Raw genomic sequence first — 26,636 nt, 5'->3', positions numbered from 1 at the left:
AGGCTTCGTGGTGGAATTTACCGCATCATCGTAGACAATTTGGCTTTTCTTAACAGAGCTCATGTTTCTTGATAGGTTTTTTCACGATACCCTCGAGTTGTCCTAGGGCCGACACACGTGCATGTTGCCCCTTTTCTTCTCCAGAGTATCCTGACTAAATGTATTCAAGCCTATCGTTGATGCCAGTGATAAGACGGGACACACTATAATGTTGCTGAACCTTACTTATTCCGCTCCCTCTGTCATGTATTTGATACAGCTCGAGGGTTAGCAACTGTTTCCCCTCGATTCCACCAGTCATTTCGCATCGTGACATGATGACGGACGTGAAAGCCAAGTCCCCAAAAGAGTATACCACAACGCCCCAAGTGAGTCTGATCGCTATAGAAGAAAAACAGCCAAAACCTCCTCCAGTTATCCCAAACCCACCCGCCAATATGCCCTGAAACGTAATGATGCAGTCCCACCAGCCAGTGTATTTAAAAGTCCATACCATCCCGCCGGAATCCAACCCCCTTTTGTTTTAGTGATACATATCTCATGCCTGGATGGAATCACCATCGGCCAGAGAAAAAGAGAAGATATTAATCGTTAAATAGGTATCGTTCATAGGCTACATGTAATCGCCCGCCACGCCAGCAAGCAGAGCATGAACAACAAGACTGACAGTCCACAGTCCAACCCGTTTGAACCGGCGAACTCGGCTCTGCTGGTCCTCGACATTGTACGCAAACGCAGAGTAGACCTCTGCGCTCGTGTCATCCATCAGACCACAGTCCCAGACCGTCCAGGAACCATCGAAGTCGGTTACACGCTTCACGATGCGGCAGTTTACGGGAATATATGTGCGCTTGGCGTTGATATAGGCAACAATCGGGCGCACTAGAGCTTGGTTGACATAGCTAATGTGCGGATTATTGAAGAGAGGAACGGCGGCGCGCACATTGTTAAGATGGATGCGCAAGTCCATGACCAGATACCCGGGAACCTCTTCTTGTGAGGGGGGCGGGTGGTGGTGAGAGGATGCCGGAAGGGGAGCGGATGGGTTCTCTCCAGACAGCAGATTCTCGTCATGACGTACCGAGTAAGGCCTTGAGTTGTTGATGATGTTTTGTTCTCGTTCTCGGCGACGGGTGCCATTGGTGTCCAATATCTGTAGGTACCGGTTACTCGTGACGGCTTCTTCCATTTTGTCATAGAACTCGGCCACAACTTTGCCAATCCCTTCTGCGGGATCAACTGGAAACATGACATCGGCTACGATGTCGACATTTCCTTCATAAATCCACCCAAACGGACCTTCCACTCCGCGGTTCAGGTGGTCGATCTTGAGACCGTCAATGCGTAAACGAGAGAATTTCTTCCACGCAGATGATGCGCCAAACTCGTCCTGCCTCCGGTCCTCTGCGGCGGCGGCTGAAACACCGTGTATCTGTCGAGGGTGGATCGTGAACAGGGAGCCGTCAAATGCACCCGACATATGCGAGGCGGAGAGGAAGTCGTAAAAGAGCCACTGTTTTCGAAGCTGAGGGAGCTCGCACGAGAATATCGAAACGGAAAAGGGCCGGAATCCGCCGGGCTGATGTACCGTAACAAGAAGATCTTCCATCTTGAAATAATCAAGCTCAAAGTCGCCGGGGTTATGTTCGTGTCTGAAAGTCAGAGGGTCAACTTCCTCATCGCCCCAGACAACCGAGGTCCTGTCGATTACACCTCGAACACCCTTGACCTCTACATCCCTGAGCAGCCCTTTCCCGTTCCACCATTTTAGAAACGATAAGGTGACGTTGACGGTATCAATGGTCACGTCGAATTGCGTATAGTTGCCATCATCTGCCTCTTCCTCCAGTGCCGTTTGTCTTGCGGCTGCCGCCTCAGCTGCAGCATTGGAGGAACCCTTCTTGACAGTCGACTTGCCGTGCTGGCCTGGCCTCCGAGAAACGAACACATTCCGGAAGGTGATGACGCCATCCTTCCATCTCGGGACAATAGCCGACTCGAAAACAACCGTAAGTCCTGCAGACTGAGTAAGGTAATCGCCAATCCATTTCGCGAGCGTTTCTGAACATGCCTATCAGTATCGTGTCTTGCAAAGCAGAAATATACGGAAAGAGCCTACCCTGAGCAAAGACGGTATTGATAAACAGAATGATAAGGGAGAAGAAGGTAGTGGTCCCAACCAAGATCCAGACAAGATGCCCGAACAAGAACCACGACACAAAAGCTCCCCATTCATCTGCATTCCATGGCCGCATACTCCTGATGGAAAACCATTTGAACCGCACTCTTAGTCGTTGAAGAAACCCATTCGTCGCTGCAAGAAGCTCCTCTTTCGTCGGTCTATGCGGCATCTTTGGAAGGTGCAAGTATTTGGACATGGAGTCCGCGATACTTTCGGCTTCACTGAGGTCAGATTCGGGTGTTTTTGGAGGGCCATTTTGTGGTTTCTCGACCTCAGTCCTTGGTGGTGGTTGACCAATGACATTGTTCCTATCGCCGTCTCGGTTGGTGCTGGAGCTCTTGCCCCTCCTCCCGATGATGCTCACTTCGCCCCGGTCATTGCGGGGTTGGCGACTCTGTTTCCATATCTGCCGTGCCATATAGCTCAGCTGGGCCTTTTGGTTTGTGTTGCGAGCGCATGTCGTCACCACTGCGCTTGTTGAAGATGGACTTGGTGATAATCCCAGGAGGAGCAAACACCCGGAGGTGCAGCTCTTTCTGGGGGGAGGTCGGGCTGCTCTTGAAGAATAAGCCCTCGAGAAGCTCTTCGCTGGGTGGATCAATGGCGAAGTGTGACTCGGGTTTGCGGGATGGAAGGGCTGGCAGAGTTGGCCAAACGGCGTGCGGGTTGGCTTCGGCGGGCGTTGTGGTAGCCTCGCGGCGAAAATGGTGACGGAATCTCGGATCGAGCCCCAAAGATGACGGCCCAGTTGGGTCGTTGCGGCGCTAGATGTCATTGTTGAAAGGCATGCTGAGACACAGGCGGGGGGGGCAGCAGGAGCTCGACGGGGCCAGCAGAGCTCAAGTCATGGCCAAAGAGGGCCTTGTCGACTCTTTAAACAAGGGGGGAAAGGGCGAGGAGGAGTTGCAATTGTGCCGGAGCGCCGGCCACTTTTTTTCTGGAGTTGAAGTTAAAAAGTGAAGAAATGCAACGGGAACCTTGGAACGCGGCCGCGCTTGAAAGCCTTGTCAGTGAATGACGCTAAGCTCGGCGCCCCAGCCTGTGGGACAAGGATCGCTGCTGGGTGTGCCGCTTGCTAGGCATCGACCAAAACCAATCGATAAGCCCCAGATACCAATGGTGGGTCCACGAAAGTCTACAGAATTCAACCCCACCATTCAAAAAAAGGCGGACAGGCCTCTGCAAACTCAACAGCCATCCATCAGCGATAACGACCGACGATAAGTTTTTTCTCGAGCCTTGTTGCCGTCACATTAACAGTCTTTTGCGACCACAGTCACATACCAGAATCAACGTCAAAATGCCTGCGCCCACAGCGCTCCTCCAGTCGACTGCGGCCTCCGAAAACACCGCCATTCCCATCCAGACCGAGCAGGAGGAGGAGCTCATTCTCGACATTCAAGATGCCACCGGCCTGACAGACCCAGCTGCTGCCGCGCCCCCACCAAACGGCGAGGAGAGTGAGATGGTGGTCGACGAGGAGGGGCGACCGAGGTTTGCGCCAGGGAGAGATGTGGTATGTTGTGACGAACAAGCGCTCGTTGGCCGAAGCACCGAAGGATAGTCAACTGACGGCTTGTCTTCCGTTTTCAGGATCCTGTCCGTCGTGTAGAGACAAGAAAGATCCCTATTCCACCAAATCGCATGTCTGCTCTCAAGAGCAATTGGACAAAGGTGCGTCACACACACCCCCAGATTTACAACGAGAGGGGCTGGGAGATGCTAATACACAGTCCAGATTTATCCCCCGCTCGTGGACCACTGCAAGCTCCAGGTGCGCATGAACATCAAGGACAAGCGCGTAGAGCTCCGATCCAACAGGGCCACCGTCAGCAACGAGGCTCTCCAGATGGGCGCTGACTTCATCTCGGCGTTCGCCATGGGGTTCGATATTGACGATGCGATTGCCCTGCTCCGCCTCGATTCGCTCTACATTCAGTCATTCGATATCAAGGATGTGAAGCAAACGCTTGGGCCTGACGCGCTCGGACGCGCTATCGGTCGTATTGCAGGCAAGGACGGAAAGATGAAGTTTGCGATTGAGAATGCCACAAAGACACGCGTGGTGCTTGCTGGGTCAAGGGTGCATATTCTCGGTGCGTTTGAGAATATTGGCATGGCTCGCGAAAGGTATGCGGCCCCCGTTTTGTTTTCCCCACTGCCAAGTCGAGAACGTGCCAGACTAACAGCTCACTTTAGCATCGTTTCATTGGTGCTTGGTCAACAACCAGGCAAGGCCTTCAACAGTCTGAGAATTATTGCTGGGAGAATGAAGGAGAGATTTTAGAACTGTTGTTTAGGGTCGGCGGATACGGGGAAACGGGCACTTGGGACAGGCGTTTAGGAGTTGGTACGGTTGCAAGGCGACAAAGCTATGGTTTTTGATGGTAGTGTCAGCTTCGCGGAAAAGCAATCGAGAGAGAATTCATGTGAAATGTCATATTTAAAGAGATATACGGGTATCTATTTGCTCGCTAGCAGACTATTGTCGGATGACGTGCTGCAAGCTTCCAAGTTATTTATCAGTACGCCTCTACTTCATATGAACCTCAAACTGGTTCGGCTCATCGGGATCAATGTCAGTATCCTTCACTAAAGCATCCTCCTCCAGCTCATCTCCCTCAAGCCATATCGAAACCTGCCACGCGTCACCAACTGCTCGTTTCTGACGGAACGCCTCAATCATGGTCCCCACCGTGGTATCCTCTTGCACGGACAGTTTGAGCGGTTCGAGATCCTTGGCCTTGAGGACCACTTTGATCCCCTTCTTCTTTGGCTCCTCGGGAACAGGTTCCGCATCATCTGCCTCGGTCAAATCAACTAGACCGTATCTGACTGATCTTTCTTTGTCTTTCCACTGCTGGAAGTCCTTGTAATTATCCTCATCCCAAACTTGCATATGGAGCGCTGGACCCTGTCTCAACATACGGTAGCCCTCCCCGTCACCAAAGACGATATTGCCATCCTCGTCTATGTCGAGATTGAGCGAAGCAACGCTGTTCGGAGTGTAGATCTTGTTGTTCTTCCAGGTCACAAAAAGGTTGAGTTCTTCGCTGGAAATGTCCAGGCCTATTTCCCGTTGTTTTGCGATCCAGGTAGGTATGATGGGTGCCATGTCTTGCTTTGCCTTTCGCCGGACTAGAATCGGCTTCATGTTCGGAATGGGAGAATCGACATAGATATGCACCACGAGATCTTCCTTGACCCTTCCGAGCTTCTCTCGCTGCTTGCGTATCATTTCTTGCAGCTCGTCGTCGTGGCTGTCGGGCGACTCTTGTTTCTCGAAGGGACTGAATTCCTGGATATCAGAATCATCGTCGCTGTCCAGGTCAGCTTTGACCGGCTTCTTGTCCAGGGCGTCATCACTATCGCTGTCGTCAATCATTACAACAGGAGTTGCTGACACCGCTGCGTGGCGCGGCTTGACGGGAGTGACTATCTTGGTCGGCCTCACAACTTCTTTCCCTTTGCCTTTGACGTCCATGATGAGGTCGTCGTCATCGTCATCCGAATCAGCCAGGCCTGCCATTTGCTTGGGCGGACTTGAGGACAGCCCCGGGGAAGAGGTTCTCCTATGAAAATGATCAGCAACGCGGATCAAGAGTTGAACACCTTTGTAACCTACCTCCTCCGAACTCTTTCATTCCCCTCTTCTTCCGACAGCGAGCTTTTGCGCTTCCTTTCGTTGCTTCTATCGCGGCTTTCTTCTTCTGCTTCGCGAATAACTTTGGGGAAAACCTGCTTCGAGTGTCGGAATAAAGAGAGAGCGTCGTCATCGTCGTCGTCCCCGGACCCGGAGGCAATAGGCAACACAGGTTTTGGTTGCGATTCCCTGCACTCGAAAGGCAGACGCGCCATGTTGTTGTCGCTAGCGGCTTGACCGAAACCGGCGTTGATGACTTGTCTCGACTTCCTGCGTTACAATGAGTGGTTATGGAAAGGCTTCGTCTTTGACAAAGCTGTCGCCAGTCGTGGTCTTCTTTGTAGAGAGCGCGTGCAATCTGGAATGGGACGGAAGAGGAAGCCAGGCAAAGGCTGGTGGGAAATACGGTTCAATTGATTGATGCAAAAAAGTCGAGTTAGCTACTCCTGACATCGAGCGATGATTCTGCAAAATTTGCCTTCGGCTCTCTGCCCATTGTTTTGGTCTGCCATTGGTGGGAGTGTGGTTGGAGAGATGTGTTAAGGCGTGGTAAGGAACCTACCAACTGAAGCCTTCCCCAACTCGCGTAAATTGAGGGAGGGGTTAACGTTCAAACGGACACGTGCTGTGGCTGCTAACCAGACTATGTAACACGATCTGGGCGCGTGCACCGCTTTGGCAACCTTTCCGCCCCGCCAGAGTACTCTACGGTTTAGATGCATGTGTAATTTCATGTTACGATACGCCGCCATTCCTGTAATTTCTGTTTGAATGACGGCGACTCCTAACCCTGTCCCAAGACCTGCCCGTCAACAAATATATTTCTACATTTCCACTCCTGGCTCAACTGTATCGCCGGGTTGTTGTTCTTGTCTTGTTGGAGGTTCTACGCATCTCTAATGTTGAAGCTCAAGGCCTTGCACTATAAAAGAACTGATGGACTGGATTGCCGCTGTTGTCGTGTGACTTTTGCAGAAATTTAGAATTTTTCCTGTCTTTCTATGCATCCACAACTGTTGGTTGAGGACCTGCTCATTGTCTCGTCACCAGATGTCGAGGTCTTGATATCTTCAGCTGATGGGCAGTCTTGAGGCTGACCCAGTTCCCCGGATTTCAAGCACCGATCCCTTGTCCCTGCCATGTGGGGCTCCTCCAGCCAAGATCACAAATAAAGTGGAGGATGCCGAGGTTCGACCCAGAAAGGTAAGACGAAGCGTCGCAATGGACCCCGGATAACATGAAGCAGAGAAACGAGAGCTCGAAGCTCTTGCAGCTCTCAAATATCCAATATCCCTTGTGACTTTGAAGCAATACAGCGCTTGAAGCTTTGCAAGCACTTTATACCCATTGGACACCATTTCATCTCTCTGCTCTGAGTCTGATATTGCTAAGATCTTTGACATCTTAAAACAACCTCCTTTAAACTTCGTTCTATACAATGTCTGTCCCCCGATCAGAGTACCTGAGCACTGTCTGGAAGGATGGCATCTTTGGTAAGTCTATCCGCCTCTCCAACATCAGAAATGCAAGCTCACAAGTGTCTAACAGCCAACCGCGTACTATTCATCACGGGCGGTGCAGGCTCCATCGGCAGCGCGCAGACCCGCGCCATGGTTCATCTCGGAGCCGACGCCTGCATCATCGGCCGCAGCGTTGAGAAGACAGAAAACGCCGCCAAGGAGATTGCCAAAGTCCGGAATGGCGCCCGAGTCATCGGGATCGGCAACGTTGATGTCCGGAGTGTAAGCTCTCACCCACACTTTCACCGTCATCAATCAGTTCACTGACACGACCGTAGTACGACTCCCTCAAAGCCGCTGCCGACCGCTGCGTAACGGAGCTCGGCAGCATCGACTATGTCGTCGCCGGCGCGGCAGGCAACTTCATCGCCCCCATCGCCGGGCTCTCCCCCAACGCCTTCAAAGCCGTCATCGACATCGACACGATTGGCACCTTTAACACCATCAAGGCCACGATGCCCTACCTCGTAGAGTCTGCCGCTCGCAATCCCAATCCGAATGATGCCGGCACCACCGGCGGCCGCTTCGTCTCTACTTCCGCCACGTTCCACTACACCGGAATGCCCCTCCAATCCCACGTCTCTGCCGCCAAGGCCGCCATCGACGCCCTCATGGGCTCGGTCGCGCTCGAGTACGGCCCGTTTGGCGTGACTGCCAACAGCATCGCCCCCGGTGCGATTGAGGGAACAGAAGGGATGGAAAGGCTGGCCTCTTCCAAGCTGGACCCGAAGACGAGGACGAAGGGCGTGCCGATTGGTAGATGGGGATCGGTGAGAGACATCGCCGATGCGACTGTGTATGTCTTTAGCGATGCGGGCAACTATATCAACGGGACAACCCTCGTGGTGGACGGCGCGGGGTGGAGGAGGCAAGGCGCCGCGGCGGTGGGCGTGGACGACGACATGCAGTACCCTGACTTTTTGCTCGCTGGTACGATTAGCAAGCATCTGAAGAGCGGGAGGAAGGAGAAGGCCAAGATGTAGGGCTCTGGGATCATGTTGAGGTGTGTTCCAATTGCACAAAGCGAGAGCGATCTTTTGGCAAAGATTTGATTTGATCTTTTCTTCTCGGTGTACTGCACAACTGCTGTCTCGGAACGTGTGATCACCAGACTTGAACCGGAACAGACAAATGTCACAATGTAGGATTATGCCACTCCATCGGAGACGACATTCAATTTGGTGTATGCAGCGTGGCAAGAGGCGCTGGCGTTGAAACACGAACCAAGACACAGATAAGAATGGGACAGAAAATCCATGATTAAGATTAATTAAGTATATACGTGACCGAAGTACCTCCATCATTCTTCAGCAGCCGCTTCATGTTATAAAAAGCTAGATTAAATACATCATGTATGGGACTCATTGGTGGTAAAAGTAACCAATCTTAATAGTCCGTTTCATTACGTGGAAAAAGTTATGGTTTACCTGACCTTGCAGAAAGCCAACCAGTCGTGGCGATGGTAAAAGCTGCGCATGCGCTTACCAAATACGTCTGCAGATGGGGGGAGAGGTATTAGCACGAGTAACAGACAAAAAGGACACCAGTCGAAACTTACACAACGGAATGCTGGACAGGCAGACAACCAGTTGCACAGAACCAATAATGTTGAACAACGGAGTAGCCTTGGTCTGATTGAGGACAAGCCACTGGAAGGCCTTGAGGGTGAGGCCAAAACTGAGCAAGTTCTTGAAGACGATCATGATGGTGAAGCCTTCGATAGCCAGGTCGCCTATAGAAGAAGTTAATCAGAATTACCGCAAGTAGACAGGGCGTCAAAACTTACGATAAGCATCCACAATGTAAAGCGAGCTGGCCACTGCGCCAATAACCATACCAGCAACCTGGAAACCGAAGAACATGAGCGGAATGGCAGGAGGAATGTCCCAGAGAAGATCATCCGCGGTAGGCCCCCAGCCATACAGACCAATGCACCCAAAAATCATCATGGGAATGATGAGAAACAGACGGAATTCTGGCTCATAGATGCCCTTGTTCCACTTAGTCATCAAACGGGCACTCCAGTCGGACAAGAGACCAGCGATGAGGAAGCCGACAATAGCGCCAACAAACGCCGCTGTATATGCATATCCGGTCTCAACCTCGCCCCACCAGAGAGGAGGGCCGATGAAGAACTGAGCAAGAATGACACCAATGAAGACTGTCCAGCCAATCATCAAACCCTGAATCAAGCATGCCCAGAAAAAGGCCGGATGGAAAAACAGAACGATTGGCCGCAACATCAGCTTCACGAAATTCTCGTCGGCTTTGCGGCCGTTGAACATGGCAAGAGAGTCTTTGAATGCCGCCTTGGGCGGAGGGACCACTGACGCTCGAGCTGTTGGGACGGGTGCGGCTGTCGATGAAGTGGCTGGAGCTGCAGGTGCCGAAGAGATGGGGATCTCGCTAAGTCCTACCTGAGTCTGGTTGGCGTCATCACCAACCAATGTATCAGGAGTGGACGGAGCGTCTCTCTTCGTCGTTTTCTCAGGCTTCTCAGGGGCGTTCAAAGTGTTCGCGAAGAACTGTTGGGCGCCTGGGCCATCGGACGACAGCATATCAGTGTTGAGAGACTGGTCTCGCCGATAGGCGGTTTCGGGGCAAAAGAAGTATACGGCCGGCAAGCACAAGCCGCAGAAGATGGCGACAAAGTAAAAGGTCCACTGCCATCCAATCTCATGGGTGATCTTGCCCACCAGGATTGGGGTGAAAAAGGCACCACCAAAGACGGCCAGATTGGTGAAGGCCATACGAATGCCGCGTTGATGCACACAGTACAGATCTCCCACCGCAACATTGACAAGCGACTCGAACGGCGCTGTGGCCACACCCTGAAACACTCTCGCAGCAGCCATGCTCGCATAGTTGTGTCGCGATGCGCCTCCCCAAGCCGAGGTGATGATCAGCAGGATGGTTCCGCCCACAAACAAATGACGCTTTCCCCACAGACGACCCGAGGGGACGAAGAAGAAGGCGGCAATTCCGACTCCGAAGAGATACCATCCTGTAAGTTCGGCGACCTTGGAGAATTTGACCGAGAAATCTTCGGTCAGGGTCAGCGTGTTGGCGGCAAGAATTGGACCAAGACACGTCGCAAAGATGGCCGTCACGGAGAGAATAAAGGTGATGAGATCGCGCTTCCATAACGGCCAGTTCAAGGGGTCGTTAGGGTCATCTGATGGTTGAGGGACGAGAATGATGGGCATCCGTCCGCTTGTATCGCACTTGAGGCCCTCGACTCCCTCGCTAGAGAATTGCGGCCGTTCCGGGTCGTCAAAGTATCTGGTTGTGCCTGAAAGCAGAGGAAAAACAATTGTCAGCCACGACGGCTCCAGTGGTATCATGGAGATTCAGTTGTGTCAAGTATCCGTACCAGGCACATGTTCCATCACCCGATCTTCCAGCACTCCCAGCCCCATCCTGTCGTCACCGTCGTGTCGGGTGTTCTGAATAATATGGTGGGTCAGGCGAAGAGCATCGTTCAGCACAAGAAGTAGATTGGATGGAGGAAAAAGTCCAGTCGGTGGAGCCTTTGGGAGTCGTCGTTGTAGATGTAGGCAAAGAAAGACTTGTGCTCGCGGCGCAATCAAGTCGATGCATCCAGTCACGGCTCACAAATCGGATGTTGGCAGCACGGCGGCGGCTCAGCACTTTGCGCAGCGAACGGTCGCCCGTTCCGTTTCTGGGTCTTGTCTTTTTTGTTGCCAAGCATCAGCACCGACAGGGATCCGAGCTCTCTGTGCTTCCAGCCCAGGGTCTCCCGTCGGACCAATGAGTGCTCTGAGGTGTCACAAGAGTCCCAGCGACGGGGAGCCACCAATCTCCAAATCGACATCTCGGGCGCGGGGTTGGACGAGAGCCCGACGATCATCCACGAGTTGATTCAATGGCACCGAGAAAGCGCAGTTTCACTCCCTCACCACACCTGTCTCTGTGCCTGTGGGACAACTGGGACTGGTTCAAGGTCAGATTGGCGGGGTCAGAAGAGCGGTCTGTGGCGCGAGAAAATGGTTGCTGAGATGGATTTCGCCTGGCAGCAAAGTTCTCTGTTTGCCAATCGTTGGCTTTTTGCGGAGACCCTATCCTTTCCCCTGGCAACTCTAGCGTGAAGGTAGACTGTCAATAGAGGTATGGCCAGTCTCTGTTGTCAGACGGGCAAAGTTCGGACGCTTTTGTTGACGTTGTAACAGGAAGAGGCCTCAAAGTGACAGCTGACAATATATGCTAAGGACCCCCTATTCCGATCTTCACGCAGATCGTTGCGGTCTGTTTCCAGCAGCTTGTCGTCTAGGGCACTAACTCCACCTGACAAGACCGCATATACCAGTATAGAAATGACTTGAGTTTCAATAACCAACGGCCCCAACTTATACAAACGCTGGTAGCTAAGGTACGTTGGCTGTTAGCTGTACGTAGCTGGGCTGTGGTCTTACAAACGGGCTTCTCGCATTTGGCACCACAACATGTGGAGGCTGTGGTGTAAGTGCAAGTCGACGGGACGGGAGTCTTGGACAGGGGCGCGGAAGCAACCGCATCGAAGCGTCATGCGAACTGCATGGAAGATACCCACTTCGATGTAGGGATGTTCGCATCCCATCCAGGTTGACGGTCATATGTTACACGTTACCTGCAGCTCTCATGTTCACCATGTAGTCACAAAGAAGAGACATGGCGAGGCAAAAAAAAAAAAAATAAAAAAAAAAAAAATTACTCAGTAAATATATCTCTCATGAACAAACCCGGTGCCTGGTGTTCGGTTGGTCAATGATGGCTGCTTGCGGGCACAAGCTGGCCGTGAAATTGCAGGAGTCGCTGCTGGGGATTCGCTGGGGATTTGGCCACCCTTGTCTCGGAGAAGGCAGCCCATTGGCCTCTTCCCCTTCCCAAGAAGGCGGCCAAGATCCCCAATCCCGGGTGAATATGCGACCAAATCCAGTGGGTATTATATTATTTAAACAACCACGAGTTCTCTCCTGCGTGCTCGGTTCTGGTCTTCTATCTCGCATCTTGCATTTCGCAGTTTCTGTCTCTCGTTTACCATATACCAGCAATCATCTCTTCGTGATACCCTACATCTTCTAATACCTCATCCATTAACCCTATCGTCACCATGAAGTACTCTGCTGCTCTGGTCTCCCTGGCTCTCGCCACCAGCGTCGCCGCCCAGGGCTTGGCTGATCTTCCCGAATGCGCTGTATGTTCGGCGCCCCAAAAGCTCTCCAGGAGAGACGTGGTAAACTGACTAAAGTTTCTTGACAGCGTGATTGTGCCACCCAGTACCTCCGTGGTGGGATTGGCAACTGTGGTAGCGACCCCGAGTGCATCTGCAAGAACAGCACCTTCCTCGACAGCATCGCCTGCTGCCTCGTCGACGTCTGCAATGAGGCGGACCAGAAGACCGCTGTTTCCGTTGCTGCGACGGTATGTTCTTGCTTTGCGCAATATCCATATCCGTGTTCAGATGGCTAATATTCGACACAACAGCTCTGCAAGGCCTTCGGCGTCAATGATCTCCCTACCGCTGTCACCTGCGCTACTGCCAGCCCCTCGGCCACCACTCCCGTTAGGACCTCGACTCGTACCACTACCGCTGCCAACACTGACACCGCCGTGACCACCCCCGCCGGTACCGCTACTACCGAGGCCACCGATGCTCCCAGCACCACCGAGACTGATGCCCCTGAGGAGTCGTCCGCCACCGAGACCGAGACCGACGCTGATGCTCAGGATGCCTCTAGCACCAGTACCAGCACCAGCACCAACTTCGGTCCCCGTCCCACCGTCGCCGCCGGCTTGGGTGCCATTGGTGGTCTTGCTGCTGCCTTTGCTCTCCTCTAAATCTGAACGAGTGGGAGGACGTTTGAACTTGGCCTAGGGCATCGCTGTGATAAGGGGGGGCTGGGTGGACGGTAAATGAAGCTCGGAGCGTGAGGGACGGCGTTGCTTGATGTTTTGCGAAGTTGAAAATACCCAATTTGATAATTTACTTTCTTGGCTTGTTGTAGCCCCATGCGCAGTGTAACAATATGGTGGAGAGCCGGGGCCATGGACGTTTTGTACTGGCTTTTTTCTCCGTATAGCATGGGGCTAACGATGGCCCGCGTTACTTTTGAGACCCGCTCATGGCTTGAAATGTATATATTCCAACCAAGCATGTCAGTGTCGTTCTCTAATAGTTGGAAGATGCTGCAAAACGATTCTGTAAACTCCCTCGATTGGAAGTCATCAAGAAAAACGATGACCTTCAAGCAAGGCGCGGTATTATCATTAATCACGTCATAATCCCATATCCCTAATCTGTACTTCGCTGCCAAAGCCACCATTTTCTATCCCTCGACGCTCGCCATGCCGTGCCACATCATGAGTAGTATAATATACCAATGGTCGTTCCTCATCCCAGCCAAACATGTTGAAACCATATCCTATCCCAACACCGATATCTTATGCCATTCTTCCCATATATAACCCCCCTATCCCTCATCCCCTCCCAACCTTCCGTATAACCACCTTCTCCCCCTTCTCCCCGCCGAGCTCCCACCCCACCCCATACTTGCTCCTCAGCCCCTCCCAGCTCTCCTCCATCTGGCTCTCCAAAAACTCCCTCGGCAAGCTCAAATACGCCCTCCCCATCGCCATCAACGTCCGCCTCTTGACATCCCCGTCAGCAAACTCCATCAGCTTCACCCGGTACCCATCCACCCCCCTCTTGACCCTCCACCAAAGCACATAGTTGTCCCCCACCAGCGCCTTGAGCACCGCGTCCACCTTTTTGTCCTTCAACTTGTACTCCTTCCGCAACTTAAACGCCCCGGCGAGGTCTTGCCTTCTGCAGGCGGTGTCGAGAACGAGATAGGACACGCACTCGGCCAGCTCGACAGAGGTGAGGTTGGAGAAGGGGTGGACAGAGCGGAGGAGGTAGAGCAGAGCCGGGTAGTACGACTCGAAGGACTTGGCGAGGATGCCGAGGCGGATGGCGAAGAGGTAGACTTGGATTGTGAAGGGGTCTCGGCGCTGGGTGGCGACGAGGGCCTCGCGGAGCTTGCGGAGGGCGGAGAGGATGGAGGGGAGGGAGCCGGACTGGTCTTGTTCTTTGCTGTTGTCGGTGGCGATGAAGGTGATGTCGGGGAAGCTGCCGGTGGGCAGGGAGGTGGGGGTTGGGAGCGGTAATGCGGTGGGAGGGGCGGAGGTTAAGGGGGATGGGGGAACGGAGATGACTGGGAAGCTGGCGGAGGAAGAGGGGGTGGTGTCCGCGACGGCGAGGCGGGCGAATTGTTTTTGGAGGTTGTCTTTGTCGCCGGCTTCGGTGCAGAAGGCGAGGTAGCGTTCTGCTATTTTGGAGTAGTAGGACTCTTGGACTTTGGGAGAGAGTAGTCTCTTTTCGCCTTTAGAGGGGAGGCCGTATTCTGAGAGGGGGTCGAGCTCGACTGGTTTGAGACGGGAGTAGTGGTTGCCGCCGCCGCCATGATGGTGACCTGTGTGGCCGTAGCTGTGGCCCGAGAAGGCTCTGGCACCTTTTCTCTGCATATTACTACTCCGTGTGTGCCTTCTATCGGGTGGCGTTTGAGAGGCGTCTTCTCTGCATGCGTTGAATGCCAAACCATCAAGGTTCAAACGGCGTCGATGTCAACGGTGGGACTTGGGCTGAGTTGTGGATTGTTTGGCTGTCCTCGATCCCTGCGCCAGGTCCCTCACCACATAATAATAGGGGCACTCGAAAGTGGGTTAAATCCATATTATATCATATAAACCATGCCTCGAAAGAAAATCATTAGGCCTTAAAAGATAGTTAATACACCTTTAAAGATAGCTTATAGGCCTTTAAAGATAATTAAAAGGCCTTAAAAGATAGTTCAGAGGTCTTCAGAGATAGTTTAAAGACCTATTAATTTACTTTTGAGGCATGGTTCACAGTATAATATTGGGTTAACTTACCTGCTGTGCCAATTATTCTGTGGGGAGGGTGCCCAGTTGTAAGTTCCGCACGGCTGGAATGCGGGGTTAGCGCAGTCCTCATCTAATCCATCTTCCCCTGACCATGAAAACATCAAGAGCCGTGGGAGCCATTAAGTTACGACTTGTCTGTTACGGCTGGCTTTCAGGTTGGATTGGTTCTAGGTAGATCAGTAAATGAGGTTGACCCGGATCTCTTGACACGCCTCCAACCCAGCGACTTGCCCCTGAACGCAACCAAAACACCCCAATTAACCTAACCCAAAGATGAGGTGGTGATGCGCGGGGTATGGGGTAACTGCAGCCCCCAAGTTTCTCGAATCTGGGGAAATGCCTCGGCATCCTCTTGCCCGGGCTTGTTCCCGTGCGGAGATGGCTGTCACTTCCCCCCCCCCCAGCTTCGGGTTAACATGTATTCCTATATATATCAAGAGAAATATAGCCATTCAATGTCCATCTTCTACATATCACAAATCCAACCATTTCTTCTCTGGCTCTCATTGACCCATTGACACTTGCATCATCAACTTCTGCCACCATGACCTCCGTGATCAAGATGCGCATGGCTGAGCGCGCCGCCCAGCTCTCCCGCCAGCTCAACTACCCCAAAGGTCTCCTCCACAACCAAGTCGCCATCATCACCGGTTCAGGGCAGGGTATCGGGGCTGAGTGTGCACGTCTCTTCGCCAACGAGGGCGCCAAAGTCGTCGTCTCTGACATTGACGGCGCCAAAGCCGAAGAGGTAGCCTCCAAGATCCGGTCCGGTGGCGGCCAGGCCATCGCTGTGGCAGGGGACCTGCTCAAGGACGAGTACATCAAACAATTGGTGGCCAAAGCAGCCGAGTTTGGAGGTGGAAAGATCCACATCATTGTGAATAATGCTGGTTTTACCTGGGATGCGGTTCTTCACAAGGTACCTCTCTCCTTCCCCCCAAGTGGACAATACTGACGGCGTGGACAGATGACCGACAAACAATGGGACACCATCGTCGCCCTACACGGCACTGTCCCCTTCAAAATCATCCGTGAGGCAGCCCCTTACTTCCGTGTGAAGGACGGCGAGCCAAGAAACATCATCAACATCAGTTCCACCTCTGGTGTCCACGGGAACGCCGGTCAGATCAACTATGCGCTCGCCAAGGCAGGTGTCATCGGCATGACTAAGACTATCGCAAAGGAATGGGGCCCTGCGTTCGGCGTGAGAGCGAACACGATTGCCTTTGGGCATATCGAGACGAGACTGACGGCCAATAAGGAGGCCGGTGCGTTTGTTGAGGTTGATGGGCAGAAGGTTGCCTTGGGTATCCCGGAGAAGCAGAAGCAAGCTCCTCCAGGCATCGTTCCATACCAGGACATCCCACTCAGGAGACCCGGCACTGCGACCGAGGCTGCGAGTGCTGTGTTGGCCATCGCTTCCCCCCTGAGCTCGTATATTTCCGGACAAACAATCAGTGTAACGGGTGGTAGGAACATGTAGATAAGTGCTGCCGTGACTAGAAAATCGAAAAATCTTTTGCGTATAACTCCTGACATTCATCATCTCTGCCATTTCATTTTCGCTTTCCAAACAGTGTAAATATCAGCATTAGAATTAATATCCCAAACCTCATCCCTTCCACGAGTTCCAGCTTCTTCCCTCCCTCAAGCCCCTTAGATGGACCACCAAAGCTGCAACACCCCCTTGGCATACTCCACAATCTCCTCGCCGCCCAGCTTGCTGTCACCGTACACTCTGTCCACAAAAGAAATCGGGACCTCTCCGATAGAATACCCCTTCGCCTTGGCCGTCACAGCAAGCGCCATCTGCATCGTGAACCCTCTCGCATCCGTGCTCTCAAACAGCTTCTCCAGCACGGCCCGCTTGTACAGCCTGAAGCTGCCCGTCAAGTCGCTCACTCCAGGCCGAAGAACGGTATCCGCAAAGATGTTGGCGCCCTTGCTCGTCAGCTTCCTCTTCAAGTCCCAGCCGTACACACCGCCGTCACCGGCATAGCGGGTGCCCGTCACGATGTCGTAGTCGCCCTGCTTCATCTTCTCAATCATCTGGGGAATGAACTTGGGGTGGTGGCTAAAGTCGGCGTCCATGATGACGATGTAGTTGCCCTTGGCGTACTTGAGGCCATGGACGTAGGCGGTGCCGAGGCCGAGCTTGCCGGTGCGAGGGCGAAGCTGGATGTGAGGGGAGTAAGCCTTGATGAGCTGGGCGGCGACCTCTTGGGTTCCGTCTGGGGAGCCGTCGTCCACAATGACAAGTTCCCAGTCGAGGTTCCTGTATGATGATTTACACATGTTAGTCCAACGGCGATTGAGACTTGATCATGGCGAGGGAGAACCAACTGTTCGGTAAATGTGCGGTTCAGGAGCCAGGTGATGATGGGCAAGTTCTGGCGCTCGTTAAAGGTAGGCAGGATGACCGAGTACATGTCCTTGCCGCCGGTAGATGATTTCGCAGGCGCCATTGTGAAATTGGTAACTGCTCGACTAAGGAAGGGAAAGTAGTTGGTGGTCGATTCGAAGTGATGATTCAAGAAAGGGCAGAAGATTGTGTCTCGTTGTCAATTGGACGTTGGACGGGACGGGATGGTTGCGCGTGTCCTTAATTGGCGACGCGGCGTTCCCCCAATTACACACTAGCGCGCCCTGAACTTGTGGACCCACCCCTCCCCAGAGTGGCATGGGAGCCTTTTCCTCAGGGGTTGACCGCGGTTTGGACTCTCCCCGGGGTTTACGTACTTGCCTACAATCTTATCTCGATGGAAGCAGGTCACACGAACTTGTTTTAAAATCCCTCTCAAGTTCAACACTTTCCCATGAACAAAATTCCATGTAAAGACTTTCAGTTTCCATTGTGCCAAATGCTAACAGCCAAACATTACGCTATGTTCTACTGATCCTGAGGGCAGTACCTATTTGCCCAGACCATCGCCAACCAACAGTTCGATCAAATGCTGGATATCATAAAACAAAATACAATGCAAAAAACAACCACGGCATAAAGATGCCTTTTACTCATGATAGCGCACCCCCCCCCCCCCTCCCCCCAAACAGTCTTCCTTCGATAATAGGAGGGTGTTAACCGAGCCTTTGTTTATCTCGATCCCTTCGCATCTTTCTTCGTCAACATGCTTCAAAATATGCGTGGTATCATCGTTCAACATCGTCAACTCAGATATACACAAAAAGCAACATGACCCGGCCGCCTGGCCAGCAGCGCATCGTCCCATACGCCACATATCATCCGTTGCTTTAATTCAGTCGTCTCTCCCTCAAACGGGCGAGGTCTGTGGCACCCGGCTCTGGGGTGCTTGTGAAGTCGACCGCGGCTGCGTGGTGCTTGGAGTCAAGTCGCCGTTGGACTGAGCCTTGGATCTGGAGGCCCAACTCTTCAAGCTGGAGAAGGACATCGACTTTGCGAACCGCATCTTCTGACCCTCCTCGCCCTGCGACCACTTGCCCTGTTTGACCTTGTGGTCATCCAGAATGTTGAGCGTCCGCTTGACCCACTTCCAGACCTCGATTCCAAAGACATAGAAGATGGTCATGCCGAAAACGACACCCCACTCCCAGCTGATATCGGTGTGCTTGAAGACGTTCCTGTTGAGGCCGGGGATGTATACCGTGGGGAACACAGAGACAGCGCCAATGACGACGGCCCAGAAGAGGAACTTGTTGTTGTACACGTCCTTGAAGAAGGGGAACTTGGACTCGGAATCGGGGTTCAGCCGGAACATGGACCGGCGAAGGTCCTTGATCTCCCAAGCGGTGAGGAGAATCATCCAGGTCAACTCGGCGAAAACAGCAGCGCGGGCGCGGAACACGGGAATGCACCCCTCCGAGTAGTGCTTGTTGCAGTCCCTGCCCAGCTGGCCATCGTACTTTCCAAACACGACAATGATGAAGGTCGAGAGTGTGGTGGCGCCCATAAGAATACCGTAGACGATCATGTCAACAATAATCTGGTTGGTGAACACACCGCGCCTCTTGTCGTGAGGGGGCTTGCGCATGACTTCGGCACTGGCAGCCTCGCGACCGAGACCGAAAGCGGGGAAGGACGAAGTGACCATGTTGATCCAGAGAATTTCGAGGGGAGCGATGGGGAAGACGGAAATGCCGGACTCGTCAAAGAAGGCGAGACCGCAAATCAGGAGAATGACTTCACCAACGTTGCTGCTGAGAAGATGGAGGACGAACTTCTGAATGTTGGCAAACATGCGGCGACCTTCGCGGATGGCGGCAACGATCGAGTTGAACTTATCATCCGTCAAGACAATCTTGGAGGCAGACTTGGCCACGTCGGAACCGGATCCCATGGCGATACCGACATCGGCGCGGCTCAAGGATGGGGCATCGTTGACACCGTCACCAGTCATGGCCATGAAGGCATCACGGCGGCGAAGGGCCTCCACCATGCGAGATTTGGTCTCGGGCGCACAACGAGCAATAACAAGAGGAAGTTCTGGCAAGGCGTCGATCTCCTCGTCGGTGAGCTTGTCAAAGTCGGTAGCCTTCATCACAGCGGACTGGGCAACACCGGCGGGGAGGACACTGAGGTCGCGGGGGATGATACCAACTTCCCTAGCAATAGCCCTGGCCGTTTCGGGGTGATCGCCAGTCAACATGTGCACCTTGATGCCGGCCTGGGCACAGTCGAAGATGGCGGGAGTGGTCTCGCGGCGGGGAGGGTCGTAGATACCAGCCAAGCCGAGGAGAATGAGGTCCTTTTCCACCGCGGACCGTTGGGCTTCATCGTTCTTGGGGAGAGAGGGGTCAACGCCGTCGTTCTTGCCAGCGACGTAGCGGCCATTCCAGGCACGATATGCAATGGCGAGAACGCGCTGGCCCTGGGACGCAAAGTCGGTCATCTGCTTGAGGATCTTTTCCTTGTACTCTTCGGTCATGGGTACATCGGTCGTCCCGACGTGGGAGCACAGGTCGATGATACGCTCGACGGCGCCCTTGGTGAAGACATGACTGTTTTCGGTGCTCAATCCGCTTTCGTTGTTCTCGGGCGCATCGTAAATGACGGACATGCGCTTGATGGAGCTGTCAAAGGGAAACTCGGCCGTCTGCTTCCATCCGGTCGCCTCCACGTTCTTCTTGCCGAGGTCGAACCGGTGAGCGAAGACCTGCAGGGCAATTTCGGTGGGTTCGCCGGTCGTCTTCCATTTTTCCTCCTTGTCGTCGAACCGCACTGTGGCAAGGTTGCAAAGCGCTGCCGAGAGGAGGAACATGCGGAGTTCGGGGGTGAGTTCAGCCTCGGCCTCGGGGGATGATTGTGGCTTGGGGTTGAGCTTCTCGTCGGGGACACCATCAAACTTGATGGCTGCGGTCGTTCTCTCTTCGTCATAATCGCGCTTCCCCTCTTCCTCTTGGACGGGAACGTCGGCGCTGGAGACTGTGACGCGTCCCTGAGTGGGGTCGGCGGGACTCTTCGAGTCTCTGACAGTGTAGATGCTGTTGGAGGCAGGTGTCCACACCTTCTTCGCGATCATGGCGCCTTGGGTAAGAGTGCCCGTCTTGTCGGAGCAAATGTTGGTCACACCTCCAAGGGCTTCAAGAGCCGACAAGTCACGCACAACGACGTTGGCCTTTCTCATGACAGTGGTGGCCACAACCATGGAAATAGTCAAGACAGCGACGAGAGACTCGGGAATGATGGCGATGCCGGTGGAAATGGCATAAATGACGAGCTCGCTGGGAAGCGGGTTGGGCCACTTGTTGACACTGAAGACGATCATGGCCAGGACGATGGCACAGAAGAACAACAGGTACGCCAGCTTCGCCAGCTTGATCTGGAGAGGAGTACCCTCGGTCAAGCCGAGGAACTTGCCGAGGAAGTCATAGGTGCGTCTGAAGGCACCCTTGACCGGGGCAGCCTTTCCGTACTTTTTCCAGTTCATGGACCTGCCGGGCTTGCGTCTCTTCTTGCTGGTCGAGGCGGCAATCTTTCCAACTTCGGTCTGCATGCCAGTGCAAATGACGATACCACGGCCACGGCCCTTCTGGACAACAGTGGTAGCATAGGCAATGTTGATGCGGTCACCGATACCGACTTCACCTTCGTCCTGTGCCAGCTTCTCGCCGCCCTCGACATAAATCTCGGTGGTGGTGATCTTTTCGATGGGCATGGCCTCACCTGTCAAGGATGATTCGTCGCACTGGAGGTTCATGGCTTCAAACATGCGCATGTCGGCTGGAACGGTATCGCCCATCTTGAGGGCAATGATGTCACCAGGAACGACCTCGGCACTATTTGGCGGCGCAAACTGGTCAGCACCAGACCAGCTCGAACAGAGGAGAGCGGCATTTGAAAGGGCATAACTTACTTTGGTATGACCTGCATCTTACCGTCGCGGAGCACATTGGCAGAGGGGGAAGAAAGCGCACGGAGCGCATCCATCTTCTTCTCGGCGCCATATTCTTGATAAAAACCAATGGACACATTCAACACAATGACGGCAGCAAGGACACCGCCTTCGATATAATCTCCTACGCCAAAACTCAGGGCCATGGCAAAGAAGAGGACCTAGCACAGTTGTCAGTCGATGCGCCACTTAAGTCAATGGCACCCGCAGTGCGAAAGCTTGTTTGGGAAGCTTCAGGGGGAGGGGTCATACCAGAATCATGGCATTGGCAAGCTGGCGGATAAAGATGGTGTACCAGGCGATACTGCCGCCTACATCGAGTTCATTGGTAGGATACTTGGATTGGAGTTCTTTGACCTGGGCCGAGGTGAGGCCCTTGTCGATATCGGTCCCCAGAGCCTGCGCCGTCTCCTCCGGGGTGAGGAGGAACGGGTGTTTAGGGAATTCACCGGCCATGTTGGCGGTTGGGGGAGGGGAGGAGGGCGATACGTTCACCAGTTGACCTGACGGGGTGAGCACGATCTCGAGTGTTGAGCAGTCTGTCTCATTTGGTAGGGAGGATCAGCAGGATGGGCAAAGGGACGGCCGTTATAGACAGTCCGGACTCTGATGATGGAGTTTAACGCCGTGGAGCCAACGACGCACAAAGCTTGGATGATGGGGGAGAGAAGCTTGTTTTTTTCCTCCTCTGGACAGTGACGCAAGAGAGTCCCAGATCACGGGGGGATGACGGGGTACCTGCTTTGTTTAAGTAACCGCACAGAAACTGGGTGCTCCGTCGAGGTACCGGCCAGGGCCCAGCATCTTTTTGCATGCTGTTCACCGATAAGTCGGCGGCCAAAGCAACAGTGGACTTGGCGGGTAGCAGGCCAAGAAGTCCCAAGAACTCCATCCCGGCTCTCACAGCTGCCTCGGACCTTGGATTGACTCTTCAAACCCGCTCAATGCTGTGAGATGCTGGGCGAGCCAAGCAGTTGGGCGTGGCATACGTCCTCGAGAGCCCCGCTGTGGGTGACGGCGGCGTTCGGTAGGAGTGATAAGACTGCAATCGGGTGGCGACTGAAAACGGATGAGCGTCATCCCCTGGTTCTCGACAAAGACTAACACACTCCAAGCCGGGCTCTGATAGGGCCAGCCGGACGCGGGATTGGCAAAGGAGGTCATCAGGGCTTGGCTGCAAAGGCTGGGAATGCCCGCTTTTCCTCTTCGCCAAGAGCTCTTGGCCTCAGCCTTGGCACCATGCGATGTTGCTGCCATTCTAGAACCTCAAACCTCTTCAGGTGGTCGGATGCGGTGATGCCTCGAGGCTCCATTCCTAGACCGCACCGCAGCGATGGCTTCCGGCGACTGCGCCCCGGACCCCGCCGTGCAACCGCTGCTTGCATTTCCGCCCGCCTCTACTAACGCGCTCTTGTTCAGAGAAACAGCTTCAGATGCGCGCTATGGCACGTGGTCGGGAGTGTGACAACCAAACATGTCTTGGCCCGAGCTGGGCGGGTGGTGTGAGTGGCTGGTGTTCTCCGTCCGCTGCTCCATGGTGGGGGCGATGATGGAAGATTCAGACCAGATTCAGACTCTGCTGCCCCGCTAGCGTCACGCAATCCCTCAGATGCTGCGACGTCGTGAGAACAGCGAGGCCAGCGATAAACAGCCTTGCAGAGTGCCTCTGGACAGGGGACGGATCTCCGGTTATTCTCGGCAGGGACCAACAGAAGCTCGCTTTTGCAATTTGCAGAGAGTGTTCCTTTCGAATCGACAAGACACTAGACGAATCTCAAAAGTCTTGGTGTTGTTAAATGCCTTCCCTCTTGGGGAGACGGCACAGACGGCTAACCGGCAAGCATTGGCCACAGCCGACTCAATCAAAGTGGCCCTCAAGCAGAAACAAATGCAGCTTTGACGGGATATGTGGACGGTGGTGGGAACAGCAACATGTCATTGGCCCAATTGGCCGTTGAAGCCTTATAATAGCTGTGCGGCATGTTCTCATGCATGATTCTAGGTTCCTTTTTCGTCCCTTTCCTCGTTGAGGTGGCAGCAAACCACGAAAAAAAATGACAGCGAGCTTTGGCTGCACGACCTAGTGTCCAGTGAGGGTGCTTGCCGATCATCGTGGGGTGCGCTAGCAGCCTCCCGGACGACAGACTCTGCAACAGCGTGGGCAGCCTGAGTCTTTGGGGCCTTGTCACTCTTGTCTCACCGAATGCATATCCATTGGCCCCATCGTGGGCATGAGGAAGCAAATGATAGGCCGCCATGAGGTTTTTGGTTCAGGAACGTTTATAAGTAGAAGGGTGTAGAGAATTCTAGCCTGACACCTGCACCCTGGCCTACCCGTTCTGCACCTGGCCCAAGCTCCCGTCCGTTCGAGCCCCGCCAACCCCGCCAAGTGCGGTGGCTGGATAGCTTCCTCCACACTGAAGCATATATCCAACCCCGGTGAAGATGGAACTGGGACGTGAGCACCCACGGTGAGGTTAAGTGAATGATGAGGTGAGAGATGGCGAGAGGCGGTATTCAACCAAGGTGAAGACTAGCTCATGGCATGATGTGTAGAATGGATGCACACTAGTGTGGCATGTCATTCCCCGATCCCGTCATGTTTTCAAGAGCCGCAGATCCATGATGAGATCCAACCAATCCTGATTTGTCTGTGCAACGGGAGCATCTCGAGACAAAAAGACAATGGCATGCTGCTGCCGTCTCAACCTCTGCGATCTGCCCTCCTGCGTGCTTCTGCATCAACTTCAAATTTTCAACCTGTCATCGAGTTACAGTACAACAGCTATCATTCGCGCCCAATTTGGCCTGTTGACAATTGCCGTGCTTCAATTCCTATTTTCCCTATCTAGCGCCAAGTCCTCCGACGTTACGTCATTGCTGCTTGTTACAATCGCACTTCGGCCTTCGTTCGCAATGTCCGGGGAAGCGGAGAAAGGTACGAGACAGCCTCCACGCGGAATAGCCATCATCACTCGTCAATGGGCTCAGCTTTGCGCGTCCAAATGACGGATGAGATCCCAATGGATGTCGGCACGCAGCTACGCAGTTGAAGAACGATTAAGGCGGTGACACGTGACAGCGAGGGCTTCGATACGCGTATCCTACTGTCCACTGCTAACATCAAGTCTCCGCTTATCGGTAGTCACCTATCAAGAGCTAACCTCTGCATCGCCGGCTTCGTCGACTGATGTCGGCGAAACTTCAAAACTGGCCGACATCAATGCAGTGGCGAATGGCGATGTTGACAATAAAGCAACCGGCGACAATAACAAAACTGGTCAGGTCGCCCCAGTTGCATCAGGCGGTCCTGTGGAGTCACGTATCGCCGCACCGTCTTCAGCTACCCTAACTCCGACTCCGGCTCCGGCTCCGGCTCCAACTTCAGAGAGCCTCGCAGAGCCGTCGACATCAGAAGAGAACTTGGACAGCGCCAAAACCGAGCCTAGCGGTCAGACCAAAGCTACACCCCCCGAATCCGTCACGTTGCCAGCCGCATTAGTCAAGACGGTGACAAACGGCACCACCAAAGATGTTGAGACGACGGATACACCTCAGAAAAGCACGGAGGCAGCTACCTCGGACGTTTCAGCTAAGCCTACGGAGGTTAATACTGACAAGGTGGCAGAAGATGCCAAAAATGACAAAGCCGCTCATGCGCCAGCTGTTAGTGCTAATGGCAACACCAGGGACGACGATGTTGAGATGGGTGAAGCTCCTGTGGCCCCGGACAGTACAGCAGCGACTAAAACAGCAGCATCTATACCGCCGCTTGGAGGCGGAAAGAGAAAGGCAGAGGAGGCTTTCGGGGATAGCAACGGTGACCTCGGCGAGACGCAGGCTCAACCCGAGATCAGCATCACCAACGCCGTGAATGAGAGCGAGATACCAACAAAAAAACGCGGCCCCGGCCGGCCCAAGAAACAGCAGAAAGAACGCAAAATTCTCACATCAGTTGGACGTACAGCGAGGAAGACAAGAAGCCAAGGTCCGGTATAAGTCTCGATTGAGAGGGAAAGCTAAGGCTTGAGAACAACTAACATTTATGCTCGACACTCGACCTTTTCTTTGGGATCGTTTTGGATTTGATTTGGAAATGTGATTTCTCCAGAATTCTGATGTAAATAAGCAGCAGTTGTCAGAAGATCACCTTGTTGGAGCTACTCATAAGTCTGCCAACAGCTATCTAGTATTTTTCAGGTGCCATCTGAAACACCATGGCCTCTCGCAAAGACTTCCAAAGAGCTGAATGCTTCAGGGGATGATCAGGGGCGTCTCTATCCTTTGGAAGCGTGAAATATATTTGTCCGTTTTTCAACCGGGACATCTGGTTTGCAAATGGAAAAGATGGAAGAGGCCAACAAAAAAAAATGATGAATCCACATTGTCATCGCCTGTCTAACGCGGTTATATGAACCAAAGCTGGATGTTCTTATCGTTGCCGCAAATCTCCCTCGGACACGACTGACAGAATTGAGCATAGACTGTTATCTCCGTGAGTTCAAAAGAGAATGTTTCCGTATCCGGGATGATGGAGGGTGTTATGAGGGAAATGTGGTGGGTGGCTTGAAGAGGCTGACTTCCGGTGAGCACGTTGGCTGGTTGAAAGGTCATGGCTGGCCAACCGGGCCTGCCGAACACCCCCGATTGATGCCTTCCGGGTCGTCAACGTTGGTCGGGGCCAGTAGCATGACGACACTCGCCCGATTGTCGGATTCAGCTTCGTCCCATATTCAAATGTCATGCATAGTTCCCTTAACCAGCCCGCAGCTTCTCCCTTCCACTGGACTTGCTGGCAATGTTTACTCTTATACGCCATCATTTTCCTTCTCGCGATAAATATCTTGCACGCGGAGTTTAGAAGCTGTTGCTGGATCTTGTCGATCAAAGGGTAAAATGATCGCCAGTCAGTCGGCAAGGGACGGGGTCGGGAAGAAGAGCCGGGCCCGGGATGTCCTGCCACCAACGCTAAAGGG

The 26,636-nt window shown here is 53.5% G+C and overlaps 11 protein-coding genes across 11 annotated transcripts; 5 read left to right on the top strand and 6 right to left on the bottom strand.

The window, feature by feature from the left end:
- Positions 1–128: 128 nt before the first annotated feature.
- MDM31 (Mitochondrial distribution and morphology protein 31, mitochondrial precursor) lies at positions 129–3,319 on the bottom strand. Its single transcript, XM_062910628.1, has 2 exons — positions 2,120–3,319; positions 129–2,061 (listed from the first exon to the last, which is right to left on the bottom strand). Exons 1-2 carry the CDS (start codon positions 2,955–2,957, stop codon positions 614–616), a joined length of 2,286 nt encoding a protein of 761 aa, XP_062766570.1. The 5' UTR covers positions 2,958–3,319; the 3' UTR covers positions 129–613.
- Positions 2,363–4,593, top strand: PNO1 (pre-rRNA-processing protein pno1). Its single transcript, XM_062910627.1, has 4 exons — positions 2,363–3,698; positions 3,776–3,856; positions 3,921–4,312; positions 4,382–4,593. Exons 1-4 carry the CDS (start codon positions 3,483–3,485, stop codon positions 4,467–4,469), a joined length of 777 nt encoding a protein of 258 aa, XP_062766569.1. The 5' UTR covers positions 2,363–3,482; the 3' UTR covers positions 4,470–4,593.
- A 13-nt stretch (positions 4,594–4,606) lies between these two features.
- Positions 4,607–6,417, bottom strand: QC763_301670 (uncharacterized protein). Its single transcript, XM_062910626.1, has 2 exons — positions 5,808–6,417; positions 4,607–5,754 (listed from the first exon to the last, which is right to left on the bottom strand). The coding sequence occupies exons 1-2, from the start codon at positions 6,038–6,040 to the stop codon at positions 4,716–4,718; spliced, it is 1,272 nt and encodes a 423-aa protein (XP_062766568.1). The 5' UTR covers positions 6,041–6,417; the 3' UTR covers positions 4,607–4,715.
- Positions 6,418–7,041: 624 nt separating this feature from the next.
- On the top strand, positions 7,042–8,681 carry SPS19 (peroxisomal 2 4-dienoyl-CoA reductase sps19). Its single transcript, XM_062910625.1, has 3 exons — positions 7,042–7,318; positions 7,374–7,567; positions 7,624–8,681. The coding sequence occupies exons 1-3, from the start codon at positions 7,264–7,266 to the stop codon at positions 8,326–8,328; spliced, it is 954 nt and encodes a 317-aa protein (XP_062766567.1). The 5' UTR covers positions 7,042–7,263; the 3' UTR covers positions 8,329–8,681.
- QC763_301650 (uncharacterized protein) lies at positions 8,587–10,764 on the bottom strand (the record flags this gene model as incomplete). Its single annotated transcript, XM_062910624.1, has 4 exons — positions 8,587–8,839; positions 8,904–9,077; positions 9,132–10,637; positions 10,719–10,764. The coding sequence occupies 4 exons, from the start codon at positions 10,762–10,764 to the stop codon at positions 8,769–8,771; spliced, it is 1,797 nt and encodes a 598-aa protein (XP_062766566.1). The 3' UTR covers positions 8,587–8,768.
- Positions 10,765–12,166: 1,402 nt separating this feature from the next.
- On the top strand, positions 12,167–13,811 carry QC763_301640 (uncharacterized protein). Its single transcript, XM_062910623.1, has 3 exons — positions 12,167–12,539; positions 12,605–12,766; positions 12,830–13,811. The coding sequence occupies exons 1-3, from the start codon at positions 12,456–12,458 to the stop codon at positions 13,181–13,183; spliced, it is 600 nt and encodes a 199-aa protein (XP_062766565.1). The 5' UTR covers positions 12,167–12,455; the 3' UTR covers positions 13,184–13,811.
- An 11-nt stretch (positions 13,812–13,822) lies between these two features.
- QC763_301630 (uncharacterized protein) lies at positions 13,823–14,869 on the bottom strand (the record flags this gene model as incomplete). The annotated part of the gene is made up of 1 exon (XM_062910622.1): positions 13,823–14,869. The coding sequence occupies one exon, from the start codon at positions 14,867–14,869 to the stop codon at positions 13,823–13,825; it is 1,047 nt and encodes a 348-aa protein (XP_062766564.1).
- A 760-nt stretch (positions 14,870–15,629) lies between these two features.
- On the top strand, positions 15,630–16,879 carry QC763_301620 (uncharacterized protein). Its single transcript, XM_062910621.1, has 2 exons — positions 15,630–16,208; positions 16,257–16,879. The coding sequence occupies exons 1-2, from the start codon at positions 15,834–15,836 to the stop codon at positions 16,770–16,772; spliced, it is 891 nt and encodes a 296-aa protein (XP_062766563.1). The 5' UTR covers positions 15,630–15,833; the 3' UTR covers positions 16,773–16,879.
- On the bottom strand, positions 16,838–17,951 carry DPM1 (dolichol-P-mannose synthesis). The gene is made up of 2 exons (XM_062910620.1): positions 17,633–17,951; positions 16,838–17,564 (listed from the first exon to the last, which is right to left on the bottom strand). The coding sequence occupies exons 1-2, from the start codon at positions 17,752–17,754 to the stop codon at positions 16,946–16,948; spliced, it is 741 nt and encodes a 246-aa protein (XP_062766562.1). The 5' UTR covers positions 17,755–17,951; the 3' UTR covers positions 16,838–16,945.
- A 95-nt stretch (positions 17,952–18,046) lies between these two features.
- Positions 18,047–23,597, bottom strand: cta3 (potassium/sodium eff). The gene is made up of 3 exons (XM_062905731.1): positions 21,913–23,597; positions 21,622–21,821; positions 18,047–21,544 (listed from the first exon to the last, which is right to left on the bottom strand). Exons 1-3 carry the CDS (start codon positions 22,114–22,116, stop codon positions 18,562–18,564), a joined length of 3,387 nt encoding a protein of 1,128 aa, XP_062766561.1. The 5' UTR covers positions 22,117–23,597; the 3' UTR covers positions 18,047–18,561.
- A 544-nt stretch (positions 23,598–24,141) lies between these two features.
- On the top strand, positions 24,142–25,935 carry QC763_301590 (uncharacterized protein). Its single transcript, XM_062910619.1, has 2 exons — positions 24,142–24,598; positions 24,806–25,935. Exons 1-2 carry the CDS (start codon positions 24,346–24,348, stop codon positions 25,657–25,659), a joined length of 1,107 nt encoding a protein of 368 aa, XP_062766560.1. The 5' UTR covers positions 24,142–24,345; the 3' UTR covers positions 25,660–25,935.
- Positions 25,936–26,636: the final 701 nt, after the last annotated feature.

This window comes from Podospora pseudopauciseta, chromosome 3 (assembly GCF_035222475.1).
Source record: "Podospora pseudopauciseta strain CBS 411.78 chromosome 3, whole genome shotgun sequence".
In the NCBI taxonomy this organism is placed as follows: domain Eukaryota; kingdom Fungi; phylum Ascomycota; class Sordariomycetes; order Sordariales; family Podosporaceae; genus Podospora; species Podospora pseudopauciseta.
This window is presented reverse-complemented; position numbering and strand designations above follow the sequence as displayed.

Bases quoted from the DNA above. Each gene is read 5' to 3' on its own strand.
- MDM31 (XM_062910628.1), bottom strand. From the start codon at position 2,957: ATGACATCTAGCGCCGCAACGACCCAACTGGGCCGTCATCTTTGGGGC. The intron at 2,062-2,119 runs GTAGGCTCTTTC...AGGCATGTTCAG, and splicing joins CAATACCGTCTTTGCTCAGG to AAACGCTCGCGAAATGGATT.
- PNO1 (XM_062910627.1), top strand. From the start codon at position 3,483: ATGCCTGCGCCCACAGCGCTCCTCCAGTCGACTGCGGCCTCCGAAAAC. The intron at 3,699-3,775 runs GTATGTTGTGAC...TTCCGTTTTCAG, and splicing joins TTGCGCCAGGGAGAGATGTG to GATCCTGTCCGTCGTGTAGA. The intron at 4,313-4,381 runs GTATGCGGCCCC...AGCTCACTTTAG, and splicing joins ATTGGCATGGCTCGCGAAAG to CATCGTTTCATTGGTGCTTG.
- QC763_301670 (XM_062910626.1), bottom strand. From the start codon at position 6,040: ATGGCGCGTCTGCCTTTCGAGTGCAGGGAATCGCAACCAAAACCTGTG. The intron at 5,755-5,807 runs GTAGGTTACAAA...TCATTTTCATAG, and splicing joins AATGAAAGAGTTCGGAGGAG to GAGAACCTCTTCCCCGGGGC.
- SPS19 (XM_062910625.1), top strand. From the start codon at position 7,264: ATGTCTGTCCCCCGATCAGAGTACCTGAGCACTGTCTGGAAGGATGGC. The intron at 7,319-7,373 runs GTAAGTCTATCC...AGTGTCTAACAG, and splicing joins CTGGAAGGATGGCATCTTTG to CCAACCGCGTACTATTCATC. The intron at 7,568-7,623 runs GTAAGCTCTCAC...ACACGACCGTAG, and splicing joins GCAACGTTGATGTCCGGAGT to TACGACTCCCTCAAAGCCGC.
- QC763_301640 (XM_062910623.1), top strand. From the start codon at position 12,456: ATGAAGTACTCTGCTGCTCTGGTCTCCCTGGCTCTCGCCACCAGCGTC. The intron at 12,540-12,604 runs GTATGTTCGGCG...GTTTCTTGACAG, and splicing joins CTGATCTTCCCGAATGCGCT to CGTGATTGTGCCACCCAGTA. The intron at 12,767-12,829 runs GTATGTTCTTGC...TCGACACAACAG, and splicing joins CTGTTTCCGTTGCTGCGACG to CTCTGCAAGGCCTTCGGCGT.
- QC763_301620 (XM_062910621.1), top strand. From the start codon at position 15,834: ATGACCTCCGTGATCAAGATGCGCATGGCTGAGCGCGCCGCCCAGCTC. The intron at 16,209-16,256 runs GTACCTCTCTCC...CGGCGTGGACAG, and splicing joins GGGATGCGGTTCTTCACAAG to ATGACCGACAAACAATGGGA.
- DPM1 (XM_062910620.1), bottom strand. From the start codon at position 17,754: ATGGCGCCTGCGAAATCATCTACCGGCGGCAAGGACATGTACTCGGTC. The intron at 17,565-17,632 runs GTTGGTTCTCCC...ATCATCATACAG, and splicing joins AACCGCACATTTACCGAACA to GAACCTCGACTGGGAACTTG.
- cta3 (XM_062905731.1), bottom strand. From the start codon at position 22,116: ATGGCCGGTGAATTCCCTAAACACCCGTTCCTCCTCACCCCGGAGGAG. The intron at 21,822-21,912 runs GTATGACCCCTC...CAACTGTGCTAG, and splicing joins TTGCCAATGCCATGATTCTG to GTCCTCTTCTTTGCCATGGC. The intron at 21,545-21,621 runs GTAAGTTATGCC...GCCGCCAAATAG, and splicing joins AAGATGCAGGTCATACCAAA to TGCCGAGGTCGTTCCTGGTG.
- QC763_301590 (XM_062910619.1), top strand. From the start codon at position 24,346: ATGGCATGCTGCTGCCGTCTCAACCTCTGCGATCTGCCCTCCTGCGTG. The intron at 24,599-24,805 runs GTACGAGACAGC...GCTTATCGGTAG, and splicing joins GTCCGGGGAAGCGGAGAAAG to TCACCTATCAAGAGCTAACC.